This window comes from Odocoileus virginianus, chromosome 3 (assembly GCF_023699985.2).
Source record: "Odocoileus virginianus isolate 20LAN1187 ecotype Illinois chromosome 3, Ovbor_1.2, whole genome shotgun sequence".
Taxonomy (NCBI): domain Eukaryota; kingdom Metazoa; phylum Chordata; class Mammalia; order Artiodactyla; family Cervidae; genus Odocoileus; species Odocoileus virginianus.
Window position 1 is genome coordinate 89,381,671 of NC_069676.1, and position 27,145 is coordinate 89,408,815.

At 47.2% G+C, this 27,145-nt stretch overlaps 1 protein-coding gene across 3 annotated transcripts; it reads right to left on the reverse strand.

The window, feature by feature from the left end:
* Window positions 1–480: 480 nt before the first annotated feature.
* GLRX (glutaredoxin) lies at window positions 481–26,480 on the reverse strand. 3 transcript variants are annotated; one of them, XM_070465846.1, is made up of 3 exons: window positions 26,185–26,480; window positions 18,992–19,111; window positions 481–7,393 (listed from the first exon to the last, which is right to left on the reverse strand). In XM_070465846.1, the coding sequence occupies exons 1-2, from the start codon at window positions 26,389–26,391 to the stop codon at window positions 18,998–19,000; spliced, it is 321 nt and encodes a 106-aa protein (XP_070321947.1). In that variant the 5' UTR covers window positions 26,392–26,480; the 3' UTR covers window positions 481–7,393; window positions 18,992–18,997. The 3 variants fall into 3 exon arrangements, with proteins under 3 accessions (XP_070321947.1, XP_070321946.1, XP_070321945.1); XM_070465845.1 differs by lacking the exon at window positions 481–7,393 and adding an exon at window positions 16,190–17,437 and having other exon boundaries at window positions 26,185–26,478; XM_070465844.1 differs by lacking the exon at window positions 481–7,393 and adding an exon at window positions 16,190–17,440 and having other exon boundaries at window positions 26,185–26,478.
* Between the last annotated feature and the right edge of the window lie 665 nt (window positions 26,481–27,145).

Below are 27,145 nucleotides of genomic sequence, written 5' to 3' on the forward strand. Positions count from 1 at the left end.
CTTAGTCATTATTGCTTTAAATATTTCTTCTCTTCCTTTCTGTCTGTCTTCTCCTTCTGGTGTTCCTATTCTGCATGTCTTACACCTTTTGTCATTGTCCTATAGTTCTTGGATGTTCTATTCTGGGTTTTTCAGTAATTTTTTTTCTCTTTGCTTTTAAGTTTTGGAGGTTTCTTTTGAGACATCCTCAAGCTTGGAGAGTCTTTCCTGAATCTTAATTGGTTTTGGCTGCTGTAACAGAATACCACAGACTAGGTAGCTTGTAAGGGGCTTCCAGGTAGTGTAGTGGTGAAGAATTCATGGGCCAGTGCAGGAGACTTGAGTTTGACCCCTGGGTCAAACGATCCCCTGGAGGAGGAAATGGCAACCCACTCCAGTATTCTTGCCTGGAGAATCCCATGGACAGAGGAGTCTGGCGGGCATCAGTCCACAGGGTCGCAAAGAGTCAGACATGACTGAGTAACTGAGCGTGCACACAGGTAGCTTATAAAAACAGACATTTATTTCCCATGGTGTCTGGAACATTCAAGATCAAGATGTCGGCTTGGTTGTGTGAGGAGCCTCTTGCTGGTTCATCGCCAGCAGCTTCTGACTGTGTCCTCAACGTGATGGAAGGGAGTCCTGTGGGACCACTTTTATAGGAGCCTGACCCCCTAATTCACTAACTCACCCTCATGACATAATCACCTCTCACAGGCCCTGCCTTCTAACCCTGTCACATTGGGTATACGGATTCTAACATGAATTTGTGGGGGACACAAACACCCAGACCACACATAGCCCATTGTCTCGTGAACTAATAAGCCCGTCAGAGGCATTCTTCATTTCTGTCGCAGTGGTTTTGGTCTCTAGCATTTCTTTTTTGGTTCTTTTTAGAATTTCCATCTCTTTGCTTACATTGCCCATTTGTTCTTTCATGCAGTTTTCTTTATCCGCAGGAGTCTTTAGCATGTTCCTCATGGCTGTTTTAAACTCCCAGTCTGATCGTTGCAACAGCCCTGCCTATTGCCTGTCTGTCTCATCCAGCTGTGTTCTTTGCCCTTTAATATACCTATAATTTTTTTTCTTTTTTACAAGAAGACTTATTTATCTATTTTTGGCCGCACTGGGTCTTCATGGCTGCGTGCAGGATTGCTCTGGGTGAGGTGCGCGGGCTCCTCATTGTGGGGGCTTCTCTTATTGCGGAGCACAGGCCGTAGGCACGGGGGCTTCAGTAACTGCCTCGTGGCTCAGCTGTTGCAGCGCCCAGGCTCTGGAGAGGTGTTGTGGCCCAGAGGCTTCGTTGCTTCACAGCACGTGGGATGTTTCCTCGACCAGGGATCCCACTGCTGTCCCTGGCATTGCAAGGCAGATTCTTAGCCCCTGGACCACCTGAGAAGCCCCAGTGTTTTCTTTCCCTTTGACCATGTTGCCTGGTGTACGGGATCTTAGTTTCCCTGACCAGGTATTGGACCTGCGCCCCTCGCATTGGGAACTCGGAGTGCTAACCACTGTACCCCCAGAGAAATCCCACTTGTCATTTTTTTTTCCTGATAGCCAGAGATGATGTACTGGATAACAGCTCTAAACAGGCAATTTAGTCACGTGGTGGTCAGATGTGTGGAGGGTGAGGAGCCTCTTGTATTCCTGTGATTAGGCCTCCTGTTAGTTAGCCTGTGGGTGTCACGTGTGCTTCCCAAGGCCATGCCCTCCGTGGGGGCCTGTCTAAGCAGAGTAGGATGGCGTGATGGAGTTGGGAATTTTCCTTTTCCTTGTGGGAGGCCAGAGGGGTTTGGAGTTGGAGTTTTTCTCTTTCCCCAGGTCAGTTAGGCTCTGATAAAGCCCCATCCTGTTAGGCCCTAGTTAGATAGTTAACTCTTGAGAACAGACCTTGTTAAGAAACACAGAATGCCCTGGTGTGTTTCCAAATAACCCCCTCTCCCCTCCCCCAGCGTAAAGCATGGGTTTTTTTTCCTCCAGCATTCACTGTGAGAACCTGGTTAGAACTCCAGGTGGTAAAACTCACAACAGTGTGGGCCCCCGATGACTGGGTCCCCCCGGAGTTTTTAGCTGTGAGCGTCATCCACGCGGAGCCTCAAGCCAGCTGTTGAGCGGCTCAAGCTCCCCTCCGGCAGCACCAATTCTCATGTCAGTTGAGATTCTCTGTATTTGCCTATCGGTCTCTCCAGTGTGGGAGTACCTTGCTTCTCTTAGGGGTCTAAGAAGAGTTATTGATTTCTCAGTTATTCAATTTGTCACTTTTTGATAGGATGGAGGAGCAACTTCCAAGCTTCTTAGATTCCAGATCGGAAACTGGCAGTCCTCAGGAGCATACATTTTAAAACTCGAGCAGACAAATGGCTGGGACTCTCAACACGAGTGCACGACCTGCAGGTCAGAACACTGTGTAGCCCAACATTTGCCAAACGCATTTGACTGTAAAGCCTCTTTCTTCATGCACAGTTTATCACCCTGCCCTGGAACTGGTGTTCTGAGGAACCTGCTTGGAGGAACACTGAGCTCAGATGCAGTACTTGCTGGAGAAATAGCAAGTCGTTTCTCGAGGTTGTGGCTCAGTGCCCAGACCCCAGGGAGGCCTTCCATCTGTCCTTCCGTGAAACCAGGAAACAGTCCCCTTCGCAGCGAAAGGCAGAGCAGTGGGAGTGTGTCCCCCAGTGCCTGCTGGGCTTGAGTCCTGGCTCTGCTGAGGGTCCCTGGGCAGCTTAGCTTCTCTGTGCTTTAGTTTTCCCGTCTGTAGGATGGAAGTGACGATGATAATAGTTGGCTTATTGGGCTGCTCTGAGGCCCACATGAATGAAAACACGCTCGAAACTTAGAAAGTGCTTGGCAGTGTGTGTGCAGCTGGGTCTTTCCAAGCTCCCTCCATGAGTATACCCCGCAGACTCCCACGTTCACCTGTTTCAACCAATGGGGATACTACATAGCCTCTTTCAAAATGTCTAGGAATCGTGGGATAAAACCCATGCCTAGGTTTTAACCATTATGTGATACTACCTCTACACTGAAAGTTGTTTCTAAAAGTAGCTCAGTCAGTAAAGAATCTGCCTGCAATGCAGGAGACCCGGGCTCAATTCCTGGGTTGGGAAGACCCCCTGGGGGAGGGCATGGCAACCCACTCCAGTATTCTCGCCTAGAGGGTCCCATGGACAGAGGGGCCTGGTGGGCTACAGTCCACGGGGTCGCAAGAGTCAGACACGACTTAGTGACTAAACCACCACCCACCACCACCTCTACACTAGCTATTCTCTACATTTTGATCTGTACAAGTAGAAAGACAGAGAAGGACCACTGTCAGCCCTCTCTTTGGTACAAGGAAGTAGTCTCCAACATTGCCAAACTTGTACCCCCTCTTTTTTTTTTTGACATTAAAAAGATGGGATGGGCCACAGCCTCTCCAGATGTAGTCAGATGTAGTCATTGTGCTTTAACCATCAACTGAGACAACAGTAATCATCAAAAGCTGCTGTGAATGTTAGGGTGCTTTTTTAAAAATGTTTTGAATAGATAATTGTATGTGCATGCAGTGATTCTTCAAATGAATTTACATTTTATTCCTGCTGCTGCTGGCATCTGAGGAAATAGACCAGGAAAACCATTAAACTGGGTAAATACATTGTTCCTCTTTGTTAAAATATTAGAAAACATATCCAACTGATGAAAATAAATGAAAAAAAAATAAATAAAATAAAAAATTAGAAAACATAGATGCGGTGAAACACACCGCGGCACCTCTTTCTGTATCTCCACGGTAAATCAGAATATCTGTGTGTCTTCTCTGACCTTCTCAGTAGCCCTGAACTCCCTCCCCAGGTTCCTCAGAGTCCACCTTCCTGTAGTCAAAGCACAGACAGTGGAGAAAAGGTTCCTTTTGCTAAAGACCGTCCTGTTAGTGAGAAACGCTTATCCCCCGGTCCCCAGATTCTTACAAAGGAGGGATGTTCTGTCTCCTGCCAGCTCCGGATGTGTAAGGGAGTGCTTCGCATCTGTTGACCCATCCCTCATTTGGACAACGGGAATTTCTCAGGTTAAGAACAGTTTTCAGCCATGGGGCTGCACCTGAGTGCAAGGGGTTTGGGGCAAATTGGCCCCAAGAAGGGGGTGAGAGAGGGACGGATGGGAGCTTAGGAGTAACAGATGCACCCTGTATGTATATTGGGTGGATAAATGGCAAGGTCCATTGTGTAATAGCACAGGGCACCATATTCAATAATCCTGTGAAAAATCAGAATGGAAAAGAATATGAAAAAGAATATGTATATACATGTAAAAAAGGAATAGAATCAGACTATTAAAAAAAAAACAACAACAACAGTGGCCTGAAACCACATTGCACATTGCTGCCTGCCTCGGGCTTCCTGGATGAAGAGGCGAAGCAGAGCTCCTCGCTGGTTAGCCTGGGGGTTATCCGTCTGGGACCACCCACGTTCTCCTCTTTCTGGAGGCAGCCTGAGATCCATCCTTCCCTCCTCTTCCCCCTCTGGTTCTCCCCAGTCATCCAACGACTGTGTTTGTGACCGGGCTCTTCCAGGCGGTGAGCTCGGGGCGCTCAGAGTCAGCTTTACACCACTCTTGCCACACACGGGGGTTCTTTCTAGGTGTTGGGGGGCAGCCTCCAGTCTGGGCTTCAGCTGAGCTCTCCCATTTGGTCTTCCCTGGAGTTGTAGGTCCTCCATTCCTAGAGTGGGTCCTCAGGTCCCCGTGGTCTGACCAGGGTTAGAACCCAGGGCACATTGGAGTCAAGATCGTCCAGCCTCAGCCCTCGGGATGCCTTGGAAGAATCATCAGAAAAGGCAGTGCAGAATCCACACCATCCCACCCTAAAGACAGCTTGTAGTTTCGGTACCGATTATTCCAAGTTTCACAGGCACGCGAGAGAAAAGTCAGAAGCAGCTACTTTGCTGTCTCCTGAGATAGCTCAGGTGCAGGGCCCAGAGGCTCAGCCCAGCGGGTGGGAAGGAAGACCCCAAAGGAGCAGGAAGAACCACAAGGACTAAGACCCCAGGTGCAGCAGGTGAGGCTCCAGACGGATCACACAAAGTTCCGCTTTCACTGGCTCTCCTTTACCCCTTCAGCCCGCTGCCCCCTTCGACTCTGCACAGCTGGCCAGAAAAGTCACCTGGGGACAGGAACTACAAATGGTGTGTAAATATAGACCCATGTTTAAATATCACTGTGCTTAAAGGGACCAGGCCAGAATTCTCTTCCACGAATTAGTAAGATTAAATTCTGCCCCTTCAAATGTCCAATGTACTTAATAAGAAAAAAATCACTATTGATGTAACAAAAAGATTTGAATTAAAATATCTCATGAGTGCCAAGTCTTTAAAATATTTCCCAGGACCCAGGAAAAATTGTTACAGTACAGTGATTGAGGGAGCGTGGCTTTCTTTTACAACCAAATGTCATGATGGTGGCCTAGTCATACCCACTGGGGATATAAATAGTGTGAGCTGGGCCACACTGATTCCCCCTGGCTGTTGTTTGTCCATCAGGACTGTCTTTGGACAACCCCGAATTGGGAAGAATGTCTGTTGGGTGTCCCAGCCCAGGGGCCAGGCTGGAAGGGGCCGGCTGAAGGCAATTATTAAAGTGAGATTGAATCACTTGATTTTCAAAGGAAACCAAAGTTGTAGAGCCTTGGCTGTGGATATTTTGCCTGGATACTCTTGTTTTCCCTGCCAACCCCTTGTGCCAACTTCTTGATGCTTTTTGGACGATAGTTCTTTCTCTTCCTGCGTATCACTCAGAATTACTCCGCAAGGAACAGTCAGAAAATAGATGATTACGTGAGAGTCTGCACACTGGTTGGGGGCTGCCAAACCCCTTTTTGCTGCTTGGCAGTGGGAACTTGGTGGCAAGGCTCACCCCCCAGCTGAGAAACCGGAGAAATTGAACAGCTGAAGAGAGAAACGTCCAGGAGCTGACCGTGGGGTGACCTGCATCTCATCAGTCACTCATTCATTCATTCAGCTGCCTTACATACTTACTAAGTGCCTGCCACATGCACACAGTCTTAGGTGCTGTAGCTACAGCAGCGAATAATTGGACACAAGTAAGCGGCTTGCAGGTTAGCAGTAAAGACAGACAGTAAGTAAAATAACCAAATCATATGACATGTTAGGTGACAAATGCTATAGGAAAAAAAAAAAAGAAGTGGGATAGAGAATGCCAAGTGAAATTTTAAATAGGGTGATGGGGAGGACTTGCTGAGAAGGTGACATTTAAAAGGCTCTGCGGTGAAACCTACCAGTTGACAAGCCCAATTCCTGCAACAAATCTGCCAGCCTGGTTTTGGCCTCATACTTAGGTGTTTACACACAGCTCTGTCACAAATGTTCAGTGCAGAACATTGGAAGGTCTTTCAGTGTCAGCAGAAACAGAACACAGGAACTCATAGCAAATGCTGGAATTGGAAGACCACTTTTTAAAAGGTCCTAACTAGAATTAATATTCTATGCGAGAGAAAAGACTGCATCCAGAGAACAAGAATAAGAAAAATAGTTATAAAGGAAACAACTGAGAACAAGGAAAAAAAATCTTCTCTTATGAAATAAGGAAAAAAACCACAGTTGGAAAAAAAATTCAGTGAAAGTATTTTTAGAGCTGTCAATAAACTCAGCAAGTACTGGGCATTTACAAAGCAAAAAAAAAATTCTAGAAGGGAAAAAAATGGAACACTCAGGCAATATTGAAGAGCTATTGAAAGTTAAAAGCATTATCAGAAATGAAAAATTTGGTAGGGAAATGAGATAAAAATGAGTAAGTCCTTCAAAACAAAAAAGCAGAAAATAGGAGAGAAAATATAGCAGAAATTAGAGGACAAGGCTAGGAAAGCCAGTATCCGATTGCTAGGCATTTCAGAAAGGACACAAATAAAATGAACGGAAGAAAAGCATCCATAAAATAGCCCAATAATAGTTCCAAAGGCCCTTCAAACCTCCAAGTAGCCCCTAAAATGTATGAAAAGAGGCCCTCCCAAGACACATCACCATGCTATTTCAAAGGGAGGATTTTGCAGTTTCCAGAATGTAAAACAAGGAGACCAAACAGGTTAACCACAAAGGATCAAGGATCAAAACAGCTTTAGACTTCTTACCAGCAGCAGTGAAAGCAGAAGACCATGAGCAGTGTCTTTAGACTTCCAGAAGACGACTTCCAACCAGAAACTCCATCCAGGTGAACTATTGATCAGTGAAAGTGTTAGCTGCTGTCGTGTCCGTCTCTTTGCGATGCCTTGGACTGTAGTCCACCAGACTCCTCTGTCCATGGGATTCTCCAGGCAAGAACACTGGAGTGAGTTGCCTTTTCCTTCTCCAGCGGATCTTCCTGACTCAGGGATTGATCTCTGGTCATACCGGAGCTTCCCTGGTGGCTCAGATGATAAAGCGTCTGCCTGCAATGTGGGAGACCCGGGTTCGATCCCTGGGTCAGGAAGATCCCCTGGAGAAGGGAATGGCAACCCACTCCAGTACTCTTGCCTGGAAAATCCCATGGACGGAGGAACCTGGTATGCTACAGTCCATGGGGTCACAAAAGAGTCAGACACGACTGAGCAACTTCACTTTCCTTTTTTTCCTCCTACATTGTAGGCAGATTTTTTATCATCTGAGCCACCAGGGAATATCAATCAAATAAAAACACTTTCAGACAAGCAAGATTTCAAAAAGTTTCCTTCCCATCCTCTCTTTTTTAAGACCAAAGAAGGATATACGGTCCTCCAAAATGAAAAAGAATATCGATAGCTTAGAGTGAATGATGTTGGATTCGTGATCTCCAAAGAAGCAGCTTTAGCTTTGGGACCAGGAACCAAGCTTGATCACTCAAGAGCTTTTGTGTAGCAGAGTTTTATTAAAGTGAAAAAGTGACAGAGAAATTTTCTGACATGGACATCAGAAGGGGGATGGAGAGTGCCCCCCTTGCTAGTCTTAGAAAGGGAGTTATGTACTTTTTCAGTTGGTTATTACAGTAAATCAAAAGAATGTCTTAAGGTTGTAAAGGTCTTCCCAGACCCTCTCCCATAATTTATATTTTAAGATGACAGGATTAGTCAGAAGGTTCTCAAGAAGGAGAAACTTGTCCTCAAGCAACATACATTGTTGTCATATGATCATTGGTACAGAATTTAAGAGAATATATATCCTTGAGCAAGATGAGTTGTTGTATTGTGCAGTCATCAGCTCTGAGCTTAAAGAAAAAAGGTTTGTCCTTTCCTCCTCCTTGAGAATTCCAGACCCCTATCTCCTCCTCGAGAGCCCCAGACTCTTCTCCTCCTTGGGGACCCCAGATTTCTTATCAAACTACCTAGGACTTGTCTCTCTCACCATGAAAAACAGAAAGATACAATTCTGTAATTTCCCTTCATGTTCATTCTCCCCTTCTTTCATTTTTTTTTAGCATTTATTTATTCAGAACAACTTTTTTATTGGAGTTTAGTTGATTTACAGCATTGTGTTAGTTTTAAGTGTATGGCAAAGTCATTCATTTATATACATACATATATATATTCTTTTTCAGATTCTTTTCCATTCTAGGTTATTATAAGATATTGCATACAGTTTCTTCTGCTATACAGTAGTTCCTTGTTGTTTATGTATTTTATGCATAGTAGAGTGTATCTGTTAAACTCCTACTTTTGTTCGAGCGTAGACCTCCCTGAGTTTTAGCTGGGCAAGGGGCTTCCTAGCAGGGACACCATTGCCTTGCGTCACCCACAGCTAAGTGGGGCCAGAGACTAAGTTCTGAGTAATGGGATGTGAGAAGAGTGCTGCATGCCACCTGGGTGGATCCTGACTTCACAGAGCAAAGCCACTTGCCTGTTAGGAGAGAAAATAAGCTTCTGTTGGAACATGATATCTTTGTTACAGCAGTTTAGCTGTGACAGATATCTGTGGGGCGCAGGAAACAGGAGCTCCAGCTCTGGGTGGAGAGCAGTGGAATCCCAGGATGACAGTGAAGGGAGATCCCAGGAGACCTGTGTTTGGACTTGGATGGCAGCCAGTCCAAACTGGAGCACTGGAAGTTCCCATGTTGAGAGCTTCTGCTGTTGTCTTTTTTTTTTGAACTTGAGGACAGAGTGTTTAAATGAGCCTGAGTACATCCTTATCTGAAATGCACTTGCCTTGTGCTGACATTTCTGTCCTCCAGGCCCCACCCTTGGCTGGTGGAGGGGGTGTGGGCTTGCCACACGCCCGTGGACGTGGTGAGCTCGGAACTGCTCCTGGAGGCTGGAGGTGGGCCCTGGAAGCAGAAGGTGCAGAACCCCCCATTTCCATGACAGATTTCGGGGGGATGCCCAGTACCTGTACATAATCCCCGACCACGGGGTGCCTGGGGTTTCCAAGGACTCATTTGGGACCACCCCTCTGGCAAGCTCCCAGGAAACAGAAGCCAGCCTATGACTCAGAGCCTCTGTTCAGCTTATCTTCTCCTGGGGCCCTTCGTCTGATACCCCGTTCCTTACCCAGCAAGATTGGTGTTTGCTAACTGCTTTTCAAAACTTAAATGTGTTGCTGAGGGGTATTCTGCAGTGTACAACCATGATGCATCGGAACTGCTCTTAGAGAAGCAGCAGTGAGCAGTAGTTTGAATTGAGATCTTAGTTCCTTGCCCAGGAATTGAATCTAGGGAACCTAGATGAAAACCAGGAATCCTACCTGCTAGTCCACCAGGGGCTGGGGGCTAGAAGCAGAATTCCCTGGCCCCTTGCCCGCATTTCTCAAGAGGGCAAAAACTGTAAAAACAGATCCAGGGTTTATTATTAGAGTCATAGTACCGCCAAGTGGGAGGGCACACAGAGAAACAGCTTGTTTAGGCAGAAGAAAGACAAAGACAGCAGCCTGGAGAGAAAGGGTGTGAGCGTCTCCCCAGTGGGGAGACACACAGTAAAGAGGCAGGTAAATCACCCATGTGGGGCAGTTCTTCTGGGTCTTTCTTTACTTCTGGCCCGTTGTCTGGTTTCTTTTTCCACGCCTGACCTGCTCTAGAACCCTCCACCACATGCATGTGCAGCTTTTTTCCAAGAGGAATCCCAGCCCAGAGGCCTATGGGAAGCCTTGACATCACCTCTTCTAGGTGGTGCCCCCTCCTTTTTGACCCCCAGAGGTCCTTTGTGTGTGTGTTCATTGTCTCTCTTGCCCCAAGGATGGGAAAAATATGACCTCTGGATCTTTTACTCAAACAGAGTTTAGCCCCTCTCTGTTCCTGCCATCACTGTTACCTTTAAGCGTCCTCAGGAGCCAAAGCTTGGCTATTTACCCTGTTTCTGTTGTTATTCCTATCTCAAAGTACAAACAGGAGGCTAGGTGTAAATATCTAACCTGGAGCCCACCTGTCTCCTATCTCAAGAGATGCAGATTGGAGTCTAGTTATAGGTGTCCAGCCTGAAGCCCGTCTTTTTCTCACCCCCCAAGAAGTGTCAGCTGGAGGCCAGTTGTAAATGCCTGGTCTGGGGCCCATCCGTCTCCTGCGTAGAATGACTACAACAAAAATGAACTAGAGGGGACTTCCCTGATGGTCCAGTGGCTGAGAATCTGCCTTGTAATGCAGGAGACGCGTGTTCAATCTGAGAGAGTCAGTTCCTAGGCAGGTTGATAAGAAGTCCAGGGGTCCCCAAGGAGAGAGAAGTATGGAATATTCAAGGAGGAAGAAAGGACAAACTTTTTTTACTTTTTTCCTCTACATTCCTTAGGATTATATAACAATAATGTATCCTGCCTGAGGACAGTCTCTGGCTAATTCTGTTATCTTAAAACATAAATTATGGGAGTAGGTCTGGTCTTTACAAGGATGTATCCTGCCTGAGGACAATCTTTGGATTAAACCTTCTAGCCAACTCTGTTATCTTAAAATGTAAATATGGGAGTGGGTCTGGTGAGGTCTTTGCAACCTCCAGACATTCTTTGGATTCATTGGAGAGTATATAACTCCATTGCTAATACTAGCAAAAGGGTTATTCTTTTGCCCCCTTCTGATGCCTATGTCAGAAGCTTTCCCTATCTCCTTTATACTTTAATAAAACTTTATTACACAAAAGCTCTGAGCGATCCAGCCTCGTCTCTGGCCCCGGATTGAATTCGTCTCCTCCGGAGGCCAAGAATCCCGCGTCTAATCGTTCAGCAACAACCTTTCATCTTGGGGGCTCGTCCGGGATCCTTCAGGACAAGGTAAGGATGCTTGGAGCTCTAGTTCTTTGTTCTCCTAGCAAACATGTTTTCTGCTGTACTTTACTAACTCTTCAGTGTGCTTGTGTGAATGAATGAAACGCCCTGTGCAAAGCAAATGAGGAGCCCTGCTCTGCGGTTCCGCGGCGACCTCATAAGGCTTATGGCAAAAACCTGTCGGGGGTTTATACCGACCTGCCAATGCCAAGAGGCAACCAATGTCTTCTTCAGGAACCGACCAGAAACGGGCAAAGCGTGTGGACCGAACTCTCCTTTCTCGGTCAACTTTTCGGTCTCTTTGACCATTTCATAACTCCTTGGGAATTAAAAGTACTAACCTAATCTATCGGATCATAGGTTTTCAAGGGACTTGTAATCTATGTTGCTACTGTACTGTGGCCTAGGTCTCAAACTTGGATTGGTGGTCAGGAAGCGCCTAGCCTCGCTAGGCATGGAAAGTTCGGAAGCTAGATGGAGCTCTAACTCCCAGAGCATCTCTGAGGTTAAAGGTGACTCGGATTGGAGCTGCAGTGGCTTTCTTTCCTTTGGTAACACTGGCTCTTAGTGGACCAGAGGAGGCTCTTATACCGGTGTGGTAACACTCGGAAGGAACATCTCAGTTTCATGTTTGTATCGGTCTTGCTGTGGTCAGGAATATACTTAGGGTCGTGCACAGGCACTCAGGTGGCAAATGTTTCCCCCAGAGGTCTTAGCTTGGGAAGCATTCCGGAAGGTTACTCTGATTGCACCCCGGGTGGCATCAGAGGCAAGCGAGGTGAAGGGCTGGACGTCAGTCAGGGATGCCGTCAGGTCTACCCCTGGTGCATCCCCACCCCGTCTCGGTGGTAGAACCGGGAGGGACGAGTGTGACGCCTGCGTCGGTAAGGGACAGACTAAGTCCGACCAGGAAGGAAAGCTTTTGGTGTAAAGTCTGTCTACACCCCCATCTAGAGCAGGGAGGGACGCCTCCGGTAGAAAAAATGGCGCTGGTCGCTTTTTTTCTCTCTTACAGATGGGAGCTAATAATTCCAGCCTCACTCCTTTGAACTGTATCCTGAAAAACTGGGATAGATTTGATCCCCAGGGCTTAAAGAAGAAACACCTGGTCTTCCTATGTGATACTGCATGGCCGCGGTACCCACTGGAGGACGGCGAACGGTGGCCAGTTGGAGGGTCTCTTAAGTATAATACTGTTTTACAATTAGACCGGTTCTGTAAAAAGCAAGGGAAATGGGTAGAAGTAGCGTATGTGTTGCCCTTTTTCTCTCTGCGAAATATGCCAGACTTATGTCCTAAGGGTGTAGATTTGGGTGTAAAACCTTCTGCTCCCCCCTGTCCTCCTACTTTGCCCCCGTATCCGGGGCTCCAAACTGAGACTCAAACTGCTTTGGTCTCAGTGGAAACACAAACTGAGACTCAAACTGCTTTGGTCTCAGTGGAAGCACAAACTGAGACTCAAACTGTTTTGGTCTCAGTGGAAACCCAAATTGAGATTCGAACTGCTCACTTAGAGGTCCAAACAACTCCTGTCTCAGTACGACTTCAGACTACTCTGATTTCAGTAGAAACTCAGACCATTGAAGTAAGAGATAAAGAAAGGCAGGTTTCTCCAATCTATCCCTGGGATATGTGCAGGGCAGCCAGAGAGACTGAGGGACAGCCACTCATGCTGTTGCCTCTTCATGAAGTACCCACTGGGAGAAATTATCAGTCTATGAGAGTTAATAAGCCTTTCTCTTATCAAGAGATACAAAGAATCAAGGAGGATCTGGGAGACTATTTAGAGGACCCAGAAAAATATATTAAAGCTTTTAAAGGTGTTACTCTGCATTATGACCTTACTTGGAAAGATGTGATGTATATCTTGGGACAAACGTTGACTCCCGACTCAAAAGCTCGAGTTTTGGGAAAAGCGGTTGCTTATGGAGATGAATGGCTTGGTAATGAATCAGTGGGAAAGAGAGAGGACGAGATAACTGCCCTCCCCACTGGGAGTCAGGCGGTCCCAGCTACAGAACCAGACTGGGACTATAACACTGCTAAAGGGAGATGGGATCAGAGTCATTTTGTCAGATGTATTCTTGAAGGACTCAAGCAGGCGCGTTCTAAGCCTTTAAACTATGGCAAACTGGCAGACATAGAACAGGGGGAGAAGGAAGCTCCTGGTAAATTCCTAGATAGACTGAGAGAAGCCCTTCGCAGATTCACTGAGATTGATCCCGAAAGTGAAGAGGGAAAAGTGATCTTAAAGGATAGATTTCTCACTCAGTCGGCTCCAGATATTCGCCGTAAGTTATCAAAACGGGCACATGGACCAAATCAGTCTTTAGATAATCTGTTACAACTGGCTCAGACAGTCTATTATGGAAGGGAATATGAGGAAAAGAAAGAAAGGCAGAGAAAGACGAAGGAAAAGGCGGAAGCTCTCGCAATGGCTATGAAAACCGTTCTTAACCAGCCTGAGAAAAATGCCCAGAGGGACCCAGGTGAAAAGGGATGGGCTTGCTATTGCTGTGGAAAGGAGGGGCATCTCAAGCGAGATTGCCCTCGGGCATCTAAGCCACCCCCGGCTCCCTGTCCGGTCTGCAAGGGACCACACTGGAGGAGAGACTGCCCTCAGAGGCGTAGGTCTCAGGGGTCTGACTCTCAAGACCACCAGGACTGAAGGTGCCCGGGGGTCCCCACACAAGCCCCGTCCTAATTACACCTGAGGAGCCCCGGGTATTGATAACGGTGGGAGGCCAATCCGTCAATTTCCTTTTAGATACTGGGGCAACTTACTCCGTGCTTAATGAAGCCCCTGGCCCACTTTCTTCCCGATCCGCTTCTGTAATGGGACTGTCTGGACAAGCCAAAAGGTATTACTTCAGTCATTCTTTATCGTGTAACTGGATTTGTTTCTAGTCGCATGAAAGCTTTTAAGTTACAAATGGTTGCTCAAATTCCTACTATCACTGTAGCTTCTCCCGACTACTATTTGGGGCCCCTGGATCAGACATCCTCACTATGAGGATTAGGAGAATATGTTGCCTCACCAATTTAGGGACAACGCCCCTTGTCAGCTCTGAAGCAGTTATGGAATGAGAACGACGCCCCTTTTCCCTAGGCAACATAATTCTCCTAAAAGGAAAGGGGGGAATGAGAGAGTCAGTTCCTAGGCAGGTTGATAAGAAGTCCAGGGGTCCCCAAGGAGAGAGAAGTATGGAATATTCAAGGAGGAAGAAAGGACAAACTTTTTTTACTTTTTTCCTCTACATTCCTTAGGATTATATAACAATAATGTATCCTGCCTGAGGACAGTCTCTGGCTAATTCTGTTATCTTAAAACATAAATTATGGGAGTAGGTCTGGTCTTTACAAGGATGTATCCTGCCTGAGGACAATCTTTGGATTAAACCTTCTAGCCAACTCTGTTACCTTAAAATGTAAATATGGGAGTGGGTCTGGTGAGGTCTTTGCAACCTCCAGACATTCTTTGGATTCATTGGAGAGTATATAACTCCATTGCTAATACTAGCAAAAGGGTTATTCTTTTGCCCCCTTCTGATGCCTATGTCAGAAGCTTTCCCTATCTCCTTTATACTTTAATAAAACTTTATTACACAAGAGCTCTGAGCGATCCAGCCTCGTCTCTGGCCCCGGATTGAATTCGTCTCCTCCGGAGGCCAAGAATCCCGCGTCTAATCGTTCAGCAACAACCTTTCAAATCCCTGGTCAGGGAACTAAGAGGCCGCATGCCACGGAGCTACTGAGATGGAGATCCACAAACAGTGACCCCCAGTTGTGGATAAAGAAGATAAACCAGGAAGAAGACACCTTGTGCCGCAGCTAAGACCCAGGGCAGCCAAATAAATTTAAAAAAAGAACTAGAGATCATCTCAGTGAAGGGAGGAAGGGGCCACTTTGGGAAGGGGCACATGGGTCTTGTAATTTATCAGTACCTTGGAAGCACTCTGTGATATAGGTGCTCTATTTCTTAACTCAGGAGGCAGACACATGGGTGTTTATTTACCTAGCGCTTCCCAGGTGATGCGGTGGTAAAGAATCTGCCTGCCAATGCAGAAGACACAGGAGATTTGAGTTTGATCCCTGGCTTGGGAAGACCCCCTGGAGGAGGAAATGGTAACCCACTCCAGTATTCTTGCCTGGAAAATCCCATGGACAGAGGAGCCTGGTGGGTGACAGTCACTGGGGTCACAAAGAGTCAGATATGACTGCGCGCACACACATGCATTGTATATATTCTTATATATCTAATACATTTTATGATATTTCTAAATAGCTTAAATACCTATGAAAATGAAAAATGTGTGTGCAGGACTGGGGCTTGGGAGGGGTGGAGTAGTGTTTTAGTGTTGTTTGACATTTTAACCACATACGTGTGTTGCTTTGATAAAATAGACCCTCTGTGCTAGAGCCTGGGCATATGAAGATGTTTACGTGGAGGCTCTTGCCTTTGATTATTTCTGAATCTGGCGAGAGACCAATAGAGATGATTACAATGTAGCCTGATGAGAGTTGCCACATATGCAGGGCACTTTAGGATTACAGAAGAGGGCGCAGTGACTTTTAAGTCAAGAGGCAGTGAGGTGAGAGGGTAGGTCTAGAGGGGAGAGTCTGTAAATCGAGCCTTGAAGGCAGGGTTTGAAAGACGAGCAAAGGAGAAGGAAGGGAATCCCAGGAGGGACATGATGAGCAGGGGCAGAGATGGGAAAGGAAGAGCAGGCAAGGGGTCGGGACGTGACCGGGGACTAAGTTTGCACTCTGCTCTTTGCACAGTGCACAGCCTCCGGGGGTGCATTCATAGTGTGGTGTGTGACCTGCGGGTCATCCACAGCCGTCTGGCTGAAGGGAGGGGTTAGGGTCCCTAGGGGAAAGGAGAGGAAGCCCAGGGTGCAAGAGTATTAGGAGAGAAATGGGAAAATGGAATGTGGTATGAAAAAGACTATTATTGAATCCTAAACGCTATTCAATAGGCTCGTGTTAACATGCAAATTATGAAGTTTACAAAATCACACCAACAGTGTATACTCAGTGAAAGACAGTAGCATGTGCCTTTATTTATAATGGCAGGGGGGACAGATGTGAAAAAAACACCTAAAATTGGTTTATTTTGCATTTATGACACTCCTTAAAGTCTTGAGAACAAAGAATTCAGTCAAAAATCACTGTGTGATCCATGGGTACTTCTTTAATAGAGAAGCAATTAACCATTCATACTTGCGTCTACAGAAAGAGATTAACTTAATATTGCAATTCTAGAATCCTTCACAATAAGGAAATCTTAAGTTCTCATGGAGGGGGGAAAAGGGGAGAGAGAAAATCATCTAGAACAGTGTTTCCCAAATTTGGCTATTTTCACAGACATACTTTTTGTGGGAGGGGGATACAGGTTTTCTACGTAACATTTAAATGTTTGTTTTCCTTCTGTGTGTCATCTAAACAATACATGCTTGTTCAGGATTCCCTGGACACCATCTGACCTAACAGTGCCATATGATCACCGCACTTACATTTAGACCTCTGATCCCTGTAGCAGAAAGTGAAGACCAACCATGCTTAACTTTTTACGTGGTTTCTCTCGGATTGAGAGACAGAACAAAGAGAACTGTCAAACATTTCCTGTGAGATCTGTGAGTTGTCAGGGTTCAGGGCAGTGGTTCAGAGCAGTGGATCTCAAAGCCGGAAGGGGTGGGGTGGGGTGGGGGGGGTAGGGTGAAGTTGGTGACCTGGGAAGACACCTTTTGAAAAAGCACATTCAGAATGCCTGTTGATTTCATAATACAAATTCTAGAAAGTCAGACTCAAGAAAATAATTTTCAGGCAGTAGTAGAAAACCAACTCTAGCTTCATGCTTGGGCGCCTGAGATACACTTGGTTGAGAAACACTGGAGTTAGAGGTAGAGGCATCCCGGCTTGAGGAGAACACTTGGTAAGAACATGTGCCAAAGAGAAGGACCATCTTTTGGGTCAGTGAGTGAACCCTAAGCATATCTTGTCATGGTCCCTGGGAACCCAAAGGGCCAATCCACAAGAAACCTGAGACATCCATCAGACTGCTCAGACCTGTTATTTTGGGCAAGTTGGTCCCTTTTTAATGCTGAGTCAAAAGAAGCTGTTGACTTCCCTCCCCTTTTATTGAGTTTAATATATTTCAGAATTTTAAGTAAATAGGTGCTGTAACTGGGTACAGTCGCCCCAGGTCTATCCTCCAGGAACTGCTGTCATTATCTGCAATGCCATCCTGTCCCCAAGGGGGATATCAGCCTGGGTCTGCTCTGCTAGAGAAAAAAAAAAAAAAAAAAGATTTGGATCTCCTTAGAAAGAGCAATTCCCCTCATTTCTCTTTCATTATTAGAACACTGACTCTTGCTATTTAAACACAATCGGTTACAGATGGTCTTGAAGTGCAAGTTGCCAGTGGAATACTAATACAGCTAAAGAGATCTGGCGAATATGGGGAACTCTAATACCCACCACAACCTAGAGGTTGTTGGGGGGATAGTATTTCCCACCTTTCCCGGAAAGGCACAAGTTTTCTTTCATTGTTAATCTAAGCCTGAATTGTTAAAAAGTGTATCAAATAGGAGACATTTGGCACCGCACAGGGTGAGGCCAGAAAGCTAACCCAGACAGACACAGTCTGTTTACTTGCTGGGATAAAGTTGTAGAACTGTAATTCAAGATTTGTAAAACTATTTGCTTTGAAAGGGATTCGGTTGTGCTTTTCAGACCTTGTGTTTTCACTTCTGTGGCTATTCTGAGTAATCCCTGCAAACTTTGTACTCATTGCTCAGGGCTTAATTATTAGTGGGCAATAAGTACCCTTCAAAGAACATTTTAATTTGAACACCTGAAGTTTCTCCTTTGGCTTAAAAAACAAACAAACAGTCTTTCCACAGATGAGTCAGTGGAATTGGCCTGGTTCGAAGGCCTCTTGCTCCAACAAGAGCTGCAGGGAGGGGAACCCATCAGATCCCAAAGGGATCTTGATTCCTTTCTGAAGAATCCATCACCCTGTGGTTTTCCATCCAGTCAAAGATCTCCTTTAGGTTACAACTTAAGAAAACTGGTTGGTCATTTGGGAAGCCAACTGAATTGCATTGGCTTTGCAGGGTGAACACAGGTACAGCAAAAATTACCTTGGTTTCACGTTGCATTTAGGAGATTTCAGGCTGTTTCCCATGGCCTGTGAGCTCCGGCCGCTGCCCACATTTGCTGCTGTTAATACCTTCCCTGCTCACCGCCCTTCACTCAGTCTGCTCTTGCTTGCTTTGGGCTCCTTGAATGTTCCATACTTGTCACCTCAGGCCCTTTCTACTTTCTATTCCTTTGCCTGAAAAGCTCTTCTGCCTATCATTATATGGTTGTCTCCCTTGTCAATCAGGTCTTGGCTCAGCCAGCCCCTCGGAAAAAGGCCTTTCCTCCCCACGTTAGCTCAGGTTGCCCCCTACCCCTCTGCCATGTTCTATCAAATTATTCACTTGTTTCAGGCATTATTTAACTTGTTTTTGATCCGTCTCCCTCTCTAGAATATAAGTTCCATGTTATCTTTTGTTCATCTCTGTATTTCCAATGTCTGGTACAGTGTCTGGCCCATAGTAAGTGCTAAATAAATATTTGTTAAACGAAGGTTGAGTGAAAAGCTTTCCTCCCATTGATGCACTTAATCTGTTTGTAAAAGGGAAACTGGTACATGAGGTCACAGTTCCCCAAATCACCCCAGATCATTCTTCGCCTATCTTGGGTGCCTTCCTAGATTGTAATAAAACATGGTAGTAGAATTCCACCATCTCTCAGTGTCCTGGCCCAGAGTCCCACCTGTCACTCACCTCTAATTATTGCAGAGCTCCAATTTGCTTTAGCCGTGTCAACAGTTCCCCTGTCTCGTGCATATTTACTAGATCACTGCATCCACCTATGCACTCTTGACCAATGAAGACCCGAGGTACCTAAGAAAGCAAACCAACCAGGACTTTTAGGGAACGTCATCATTAGGTTAGACACTTTTATCATTCTCTGAATATTCCCCATGGTCTGAAGCTTTTCAAATCACTTTACAACCTCCTCATGTATACTCTTTCAAGTCAGAACTTTATGAGAAGCATAACATAATTCACTCAAGAAGGCTTTTAAACCAAGATGGTTTTCAAATGGAATGTTCTGTGTGTGTGAGATTGTCTAACTTGTCAAAGTGATTTAAAAATTTCACTCTGCAGGAACACCTTTCCAGGAATGGGTTTTGGTTGGCTGCAGCCAGACCACCCTGATTGAATTCTGGTTTCTCTGCAGCTAGGACCACACATGCGCCCTTAAACTGAACCATGACAACCAGAAGGAGTTTGTTAAATGCAGCTGGACAAGTATTTCCATCAGTTCTGTCCCTGACTTTTAGGCTCAAAGCTTATGAGAGTTGTCTCTCTCTCTTGTGAGCTCTGCCCCCAACTAGGGAAGAGATGATAGTGTCGGAATCGCCTTCTTTGAAATGCCTGGCCCATCATAGGCTGTTGAAGTGCCATAGCTCTGGGAGCAAAGGCATGCATCTGCTTTGGTTTTGCAGCTGGCATGGGTGGGTCACCCAGGGCCAGTCAGACTGACACAGTCACTCTTCCCACTGAGTGCACTCATCTCGAGTCAAGCTCAGGCTCCCTCCCTGCTGCTAGGTAAGGTGCATTCCAGGATTCCAGGGGCTCTTGGAGTCCTTTCACTGTGGCTCAGACAAGTTCCAGGCCAAGGGTGTTGCAGAAAGGCTGACTGGCAGTGAAGAAACAAGCGCAGTACAGACTCCCTGAGGGGTCAGGAGCAAGCGGGTCCTCTCCCAGAACACTAGGAACATACTAGAAGGGGCAGGAGAGGTTAAGAATATTTTCAGAGCTTTTGCTTTTCCTCTGAAGGCAGTTACTCAGATACATTTTTTTATTGAGGTATAGTTGATGTCCAAGACAAGTTTCAGGTATACAATATGGTGATTCACAATTTTTATAGATTATATTCCACTTATAGTTACTATATAATACTGGCTATACTCTCTATGTGGTAGAATATATCCCTGTAGCTTACTTTGTACACAGTAGTTTGGACCTCTTAATCTCCTACCCATGCATTGCCTCTCCATCTCTCTCCTCATTAGTAACCACTAGTTTGTTCTCTGTATCTGTGAGTTTGTTTCTTTTTTGTTATATTCACTCATTTGTGGTGGTTTTATTAGATTCCACATATAAGTGATATCATGCAGTACTTGTCTGTCTCTGACTTGTTTCACTCGGCATAATGCCCTGAGTCCATCCACATTGTTGCAAAGGGCACACTTTCATTCTTTGTTATGACTGAGTGGTATTCCACTGGTATACACACACCCTGTCTTCTTTATCCATTCATCTGTTCATGGACACAGGTGACTTCCATAACCTGGAAATGGTAAATAATGCTGCTATGAACATTGGGGTGCATGTTCAGATGATTTTTTTTTTTTAAGGAAGAGAGTTGAGAAAAAAGGGCTGAAATATTTCAGATAAGTCTTTACTATATTTCTATTAAAAAGGGGATCTGGGCGGAAGTAGGCTTTACAAATTAAGGCCCCCGGTTGAAAGAATCCTGCATTGCATTGCCATGGCTACTTCCTGTGTCCAGTGAGAAAGCTTGGCCGTCCGCTGTCTGCCCCCCACCCCGCACGCCTGTGTGGGAGCTTTGCACGTGGAAGCACCATCAAGGCCACACTTTTTTTTTTTTTTTTAAATCTTAACCAGCTGAAAGAATTTGCAGAAAGATGAGCTCAGAAACCTAAAGTTTCCCCCCTGGATCCTGGCCATTATTTTAGAGAAGATATAGCTCTTCCAGATTGTTGGGGGCCTTTTGGCTTCTGTCTCCCCAGGAACAGTTGGCTGTGGTCAGTTGCAATGGTAAAGAATCCTAATGGAATTCTAATATAATTATAACCCAGGACTGCTTCTGTGGAAAGCATTGCCTAGAGGAGTAAAACTCAGCTTCAAATAAGGAAGCTTTCATTCTTTTTTTATTTTTTTAAGGGCTTTTTTTTTTATGTGAACCGTCTTTAAAGTCTTCTTTGAGTCTGTTACAATATTGCTTCTGTTTTATGTTTTGGTTTTTTGGAGAGGAAGCATGTGGGGTCTAGGCACCTGAGATCTTAGCTACTCTACCAGGCATCGAACTCACACCCCTTGCTTTGAAAGGCAAAGTCCAACCATTGGGCTGCCAGGGAAGCGCCATGGAAGGGATGTGTTCGTTCTTGAACTTCTATTACTTTCAAAAAGAACTGAGTGATTGTCACTCCTGTTGCTTGCCCCATCTCCACCTCAGACCAGGGGGCCTGGGTTATGTTATTTGGAGAGAAGCCCCTGAAGAGGAAGGAGTCCCCCCCTTAGACGGCAGTTCTCAGACCTGAACCATGCATCAGAACCGTGGTGGGCTTGCTAAAACATAGACTTCTTACACCTCCCCACCCCACATTTATGATACAGGAGATCTGGGCAGGGGCTCAAGAATGTGCATTCTGACAAGTTCCCAGGTGACTCTCAAGGAGCATATTTGCAAACCACGGGTTGGCACTGAGAGCGGTTCCTTCCTCCTGGGGTGGCTAACTGAGGCTTTGGAAACCCACAGCTCTACGGCAGCCCCCAGCCTGCGAAGGCAGGCCCTGAAACACGATCAGATCAGATCATCCAGGCTGTCCCCAGGGCGGCGTTCTGCGCCTGCCATCCGGCACACAAGCTGCTTGTGAGAGCTGAGAGCTGGAGGCCCCATTGCTCTTACACCCCCTCCTCTGGGCGAGGGAACAGTGAAGACCACGGTAAAGCCCATCCAAGGTCCAACAAAGGTCCGTCTAGTCAAGGCTATGGTTTTTCCAGTGGTCATGTATGGATGTGAGAGTTCGACTATAAAGAACGCTTTTGAACTGTGGTGTTGGAGAAGACTCTTGAGAGTCCCTTGGACTGCAAGGAGATCCAACCAGTCCATCCTAAAGGAGATCAGTCCTGAATATTCATTGGAAGGACTGATGTTGAAGCTGAAACTCCAATACTTTGGCCACCTGATGTGAAAAACTGACTCATTTGAAAAGACCCTGATGCTGGAAAGATTGAAGGCGGGAGGTGAAGGGGATGATAGAGGATGAGATGGTTGGATGGCATCACCGACTCAATGGGACATGAGTTTGAGTAAACTCCCGGAGTTGGTGATGGACAGGGAGGCCTGGCGTGCTGCAGTCCATGGGGTCGGACATGACTGAGCAACTGAACTGAACTGAAAGCCCGTCGGTTACCAGCTCCCTCAAAGGAAGCTGAACTTGCAGGCTCCACTAGACAGTGTGGGTGGCTGTGGTGACAAAACAGGAAGCTGTTGATGCAGCTGAGAAGGAAGAGAAGGCTCATGCTCTGTGCCCTCCCCTCCTGGCCCACCCCCTTCTGCGGATGAACTTGAGTCTATTACATTAAAGAAGCAGGGGACTGCCCCAGAAAAGCAAGCTTGGGAGTTCTGGGGCCCTCCTCCTCCGGGAGTTTACTCCAGCCCCAGCCTCAGCTGAGGTGGCATCTTCTGTTCTCTGTACTGAGTCGCTTCAGTCGTGTCCGACTCTTTGCGACCCCGTGGACTGTAGCCCGCCAGGCTCCTCTGTCCATGGGATTCTCCGGGCAAGAATGGAGTGGGTTGCCATTTCCTTCTCCAGGGGACCTTCCTGACCCAGGGCTCGAACTTGCGTCTCTTATGTCTCCTGCATTGGCAGGCGGGTTCTTGACCACTAGTGCCACCGTGTTGTTCAGAGGCTGCTACTCAGCTGATTGCCAGCCCTCTGCACCTCCTGGGCTGCTCCCGGGTACGGTTCCTTTCTCACCAGAACTGGTGCTGTAACCCCCAGAGGTCCCCAGCTTCGGTCCTCGTCCTGGCCTTCCCACAGCCTCTTTCCCCACAGCCACTGGAATGACCCTTTCAAAGTCAAGTCAGGCAGGATTACTTCTCTGCTCCAAACCCTTCAGCGGCATCTCATCTCCTGTCACATGCCCGGTCCGTGTGTGATAGCTTGAAAGGCCCTGCCTACCTATTCCTCATGATCACAGACCGCACCGGCTCCTAACTCACAATGCTCCACCCACACAGGCCTCCTTGCCAGGCAGACTTCTACCCCAGGGCCTTAGCACCTGCTGTTCCCACTGCCTGGAATGTCCTACGCCGGCACTTCTGCACGCTTTGCTCCCTCAGTCCCTTTAGAGATCTCTGCAAAACCAGTGAGACCCTGCGGGCTCCATTTAAAACTGTACCTTGCTGCCTACTGCCTACCTCCGTTTCCTACCTGGCTTCTCCATACCACACATCACTTACCACCTTCTAACATACTACTTTATTTATGGCATTTACTAGAATGTAAGTTCCACAAAGGCAGGAAGTTTTGTTTGCTCTGTTCATGGCAGTATTTCCAGTGTTCAGAAAAGTGCCTAGTACAGTAGGTGCTTAAAAATGTTTGTTGTATTCAGCAAAATTATCCTTCAAAAGCAAAGGAGAAAGATGTTTGCACACAAAAATGAAGCAAATTTGTTGCCCAAAGTTCTGCCTTGTGAGGAATGTTCAAAGGCATCCTTTGGAAAATGACAGAGGTCAGGAAACTTGGATTTACATAAAGAACGTATTTTGGGAAGAATAAGTGAAAGCACTGATCTAGGAACTGTGGCTACAGTGAAACCAAAACCAGTGTCTCCAAGTTGGTGGCCTGATTGAAGTCCTGTGTTTCTGCAGTCAACCAAGTCTCCCTGGGCTGCTGCTGTTTGCAGAGCACCGCAGGCACAGCAAGACAGCCACCGTTCTTACGGTTTCCACTCTTTGCATAGAAAGCCTTCACTGGTAAGGATGATGAAGTTATCTGTCTTTAAAAGATTTGTTCTCCCCTTGGAGGAATGCATTCAGGACTTGAGAACCTTTGAACAGTATCTTGAAAAATTCAAAAACAAACTTTGAAAGATCACTAGAAGAAAAAGTGTTAGCTTTACAATGCACTGGGGGTGAAAAAAAGCTGTTGAATGGTTGTGTGAAGAGGTTTGTTTTTCCTGCTAGAGGATAGGTGCTGCTGGTTGAAAGATGTGGCTCCCAAACCCTGTTGCAAATTGGAATTACCTTTTTGGTTTTTTGATGGGAGATACATTCTATTTTGACCTTCCAGATATTTTGAGGTGTAACTGAGAAATCTGTGTATTTAAGGTGTGCAGTGTCAGGGTCTGATACACAGATACACTGAAAAGATTACTGCAGTCAAGTTAATTTACATGTCATTACCTCACAGCTACTACATGTGTGTGTGGTGAGAACACTTAAGATGTAATCATAGCAAATTGCAAGCCTACATTTCACCCCCAGCACTCACTCCTCTTACAGCTCCACATTTGTATTCATGTCCTAGGGATCTTTAGAACTACTGATGCCTGTCTGCCCCCTCTCCTGTGGGATTTAATTGGCATGGGGTCTGACTGGGGCATTGGGAGTTTTGAAGTTCCCCAGGTGATTCTGACTTCCCTTGTAGCACACACAGTTGGTAAAGAATCTGCCTGCAATGCAGGAGACCTGAGTTCGATTCCTGGGTTGGGAAGATACCCTGGAGAAGGGAATGGCAGCCCCCTCCAGTATTCTGGCCTGGAGAATCCCATGGACAGAGGAGCCTGGCGGGCTACAGTCCATGGGGGTCGCAGCAGTCTGACACGGCTTAGCAACTGAACCACGACCACAGGTGATTCTAATGTGCAACAACACTTGGGAACTGCCGGCCCCACGGGGTCCCTCACAGCGGGGCCACAGCTGTGCCCCCACTGGCCTTTCCCCGTAGGACCCAGGCAGCCTGAGTAGCTGGTGGTCCAGCCAGGCCACAAGAGGCCCTCTCGTTCTCTGCTCCAGGACCTCCCTAAGACCAAGGGTCCTCAGCTCCCAATGGGGGCCCTGGAAGCAGTAGGGTTTTGCCTCCCTCTGTACCAGAATGCTGATTTCTGATTGGAGCAGTGGGGATAAATGGCCTCCCAGGCTTCCCCTTGAGAACCCAGGAAAAAACACCATCAAATCCAAACTAAACCTCAACTAGGACACGTGCGTCTGCAAACACTGTGTCCTAGAATGTGCATCCCGAAAGAAGGCTGGTGGGACATGATCCGCCCCCACGCTCCCACCCCAGCACCTGCGCTGATCTGGTGGCCTGGCCGGCTGGCCATTGCACCAGAAGCCCTGGGCGCTAAGAAAGAGGAAGTCCATTCACACGGAGGAGGGCGTTAGGGGCCCCCGCTGTCTACTCAAAGCAAAAGGGCCGTGGAGGTCACCTTCCTCTGGTCTGGTGTTGCAGCCAGTGTCCTGAGGGTCACAGGTGGGGTGACTTGCCAAGATCACACAGCAAGCCACTCTGAGAGCCCGTCCGGAACTCTGGCCTCCGACCTCCATAACTCGACAGGCCTGGAATATCCCGTCATTTAGGTCAAGGAGCCACAAGGAGCCATTAGGTTGGTTTTTTTTTTTTTTTTTCCCCCAGTGGGAGGAATGAGATAAGATACGGAAGAAGGAGCAAATTTAAGGTTAAAGAGAGCCCAGAGGAAAAGACTGAAGGACAGCAAATGCCACCGGGCCCTGTGAGCCCGGAGGAAAGAGGGTTCTTGCTCAACTGCAGACACGGAGGGCTCACCCGTGGCCCCTCCACCCGTCCTTCCACCGCCCAGCCCTGCACACTCAGGCTGTCCGCGCTGAAAACAAAGACTGCCGAGAGCTCCTCGGCGGCGGCGATTCCGGGACACAGCTGCCGGCCCGCCCGCCCTGACGCCCAGCACGGGTCAGCTGCGCGCCCTCGTCCCGTCCCAAGGGCCGAGGTCCGCTGCCCATTCAAGGAAGCGGTTCTTGTCTCAGGCTCCCTCCCCCACACCCGCTCAGAGCGACGGAGCCCTAGCGGTGTCCCCGAGGAAGGCACGGGCCACCCCAGTCACAGACAAAGGCATCTGGGAGCCTTCCCCCCCGCCCCCGCTCCCCCCAGTCTTTGAGCAGGAGACCCCAGGCTTACCGTTCTGGCTCCGGTGAGCTGTTGCAAGTAATCTTGAATCTCATTGGTGTCACCGTTGGCTGTGATATCGACAAATTCCAAAAGCCCTTGTTTGAAGGGCAGTTGGCTGAGGAGCTCCTGAGTCCTTCTGCCGTAGGGGCAGGTGGGCTTGATGAACACGACCACCTTCCCAGACTGGATCTTGCTGTTCACGAATGCTTGAGCCATGCTGCCTCCCTCCGGGAAGGACACCTAGACTGCAGGTAGAGCTCGGGAGTAAAAGCCGCGGCCGACCAGCTGGCTCTCATTTAAAGGAACCTCCCTGGAGGAGGAGTTTGCCCCCACGGCGTGCTCGATTTTTAAAGGGCCAGCCCTGAAAGTCATTTCAGTTTGGAGCGATGCACCGGCTAGAGCTTTGGAGAATGAACCGCTACATCGCGGGGTGTCATTGTCCCCAGCTCTTTCAGGGCTCCACTCTGGAGAAGTATACAGAGCCAGCTCACTCTCTGGAGAGTCTGAAGGGTGCAGACCAGCTCCAGGGAGGGAGCCTGAGCAGGCAGGCAGGCAGGCACCTCTTAGAGTCGGTTCTTATTGTCCCTCAGGGCTTCCCTGTAGCTCAGTCGGTAAAGAATCTGCTTGCAATGCAGGAGACCTGGGTTCGATCCCTGGGTTGGGAAGATATAAACTGGAGAAGGGAAAAGTGAAGGGAGAAGGCTACCCACTGTAGTATTCTGGCCTGGAGAATTCCACGGACTGCATACTCCATGGGGTCACAAAGAGTCGGACAGGACTGAGCCACTTTCACTTCACTTATTGTCTCTCAGAGACACAGTTTCTAAAAATACACACAAGCAGCATTATTCAAGAAGCAGAATGCACTGAAATCTATTTAGAAGTGAAAATCAGATGAGGACTTTGCATCTAGTCTTGCCTGCCCTGTTTGTTGGCACTGTTTAATGGAATTGCTCCCCCAGCTTCAAAC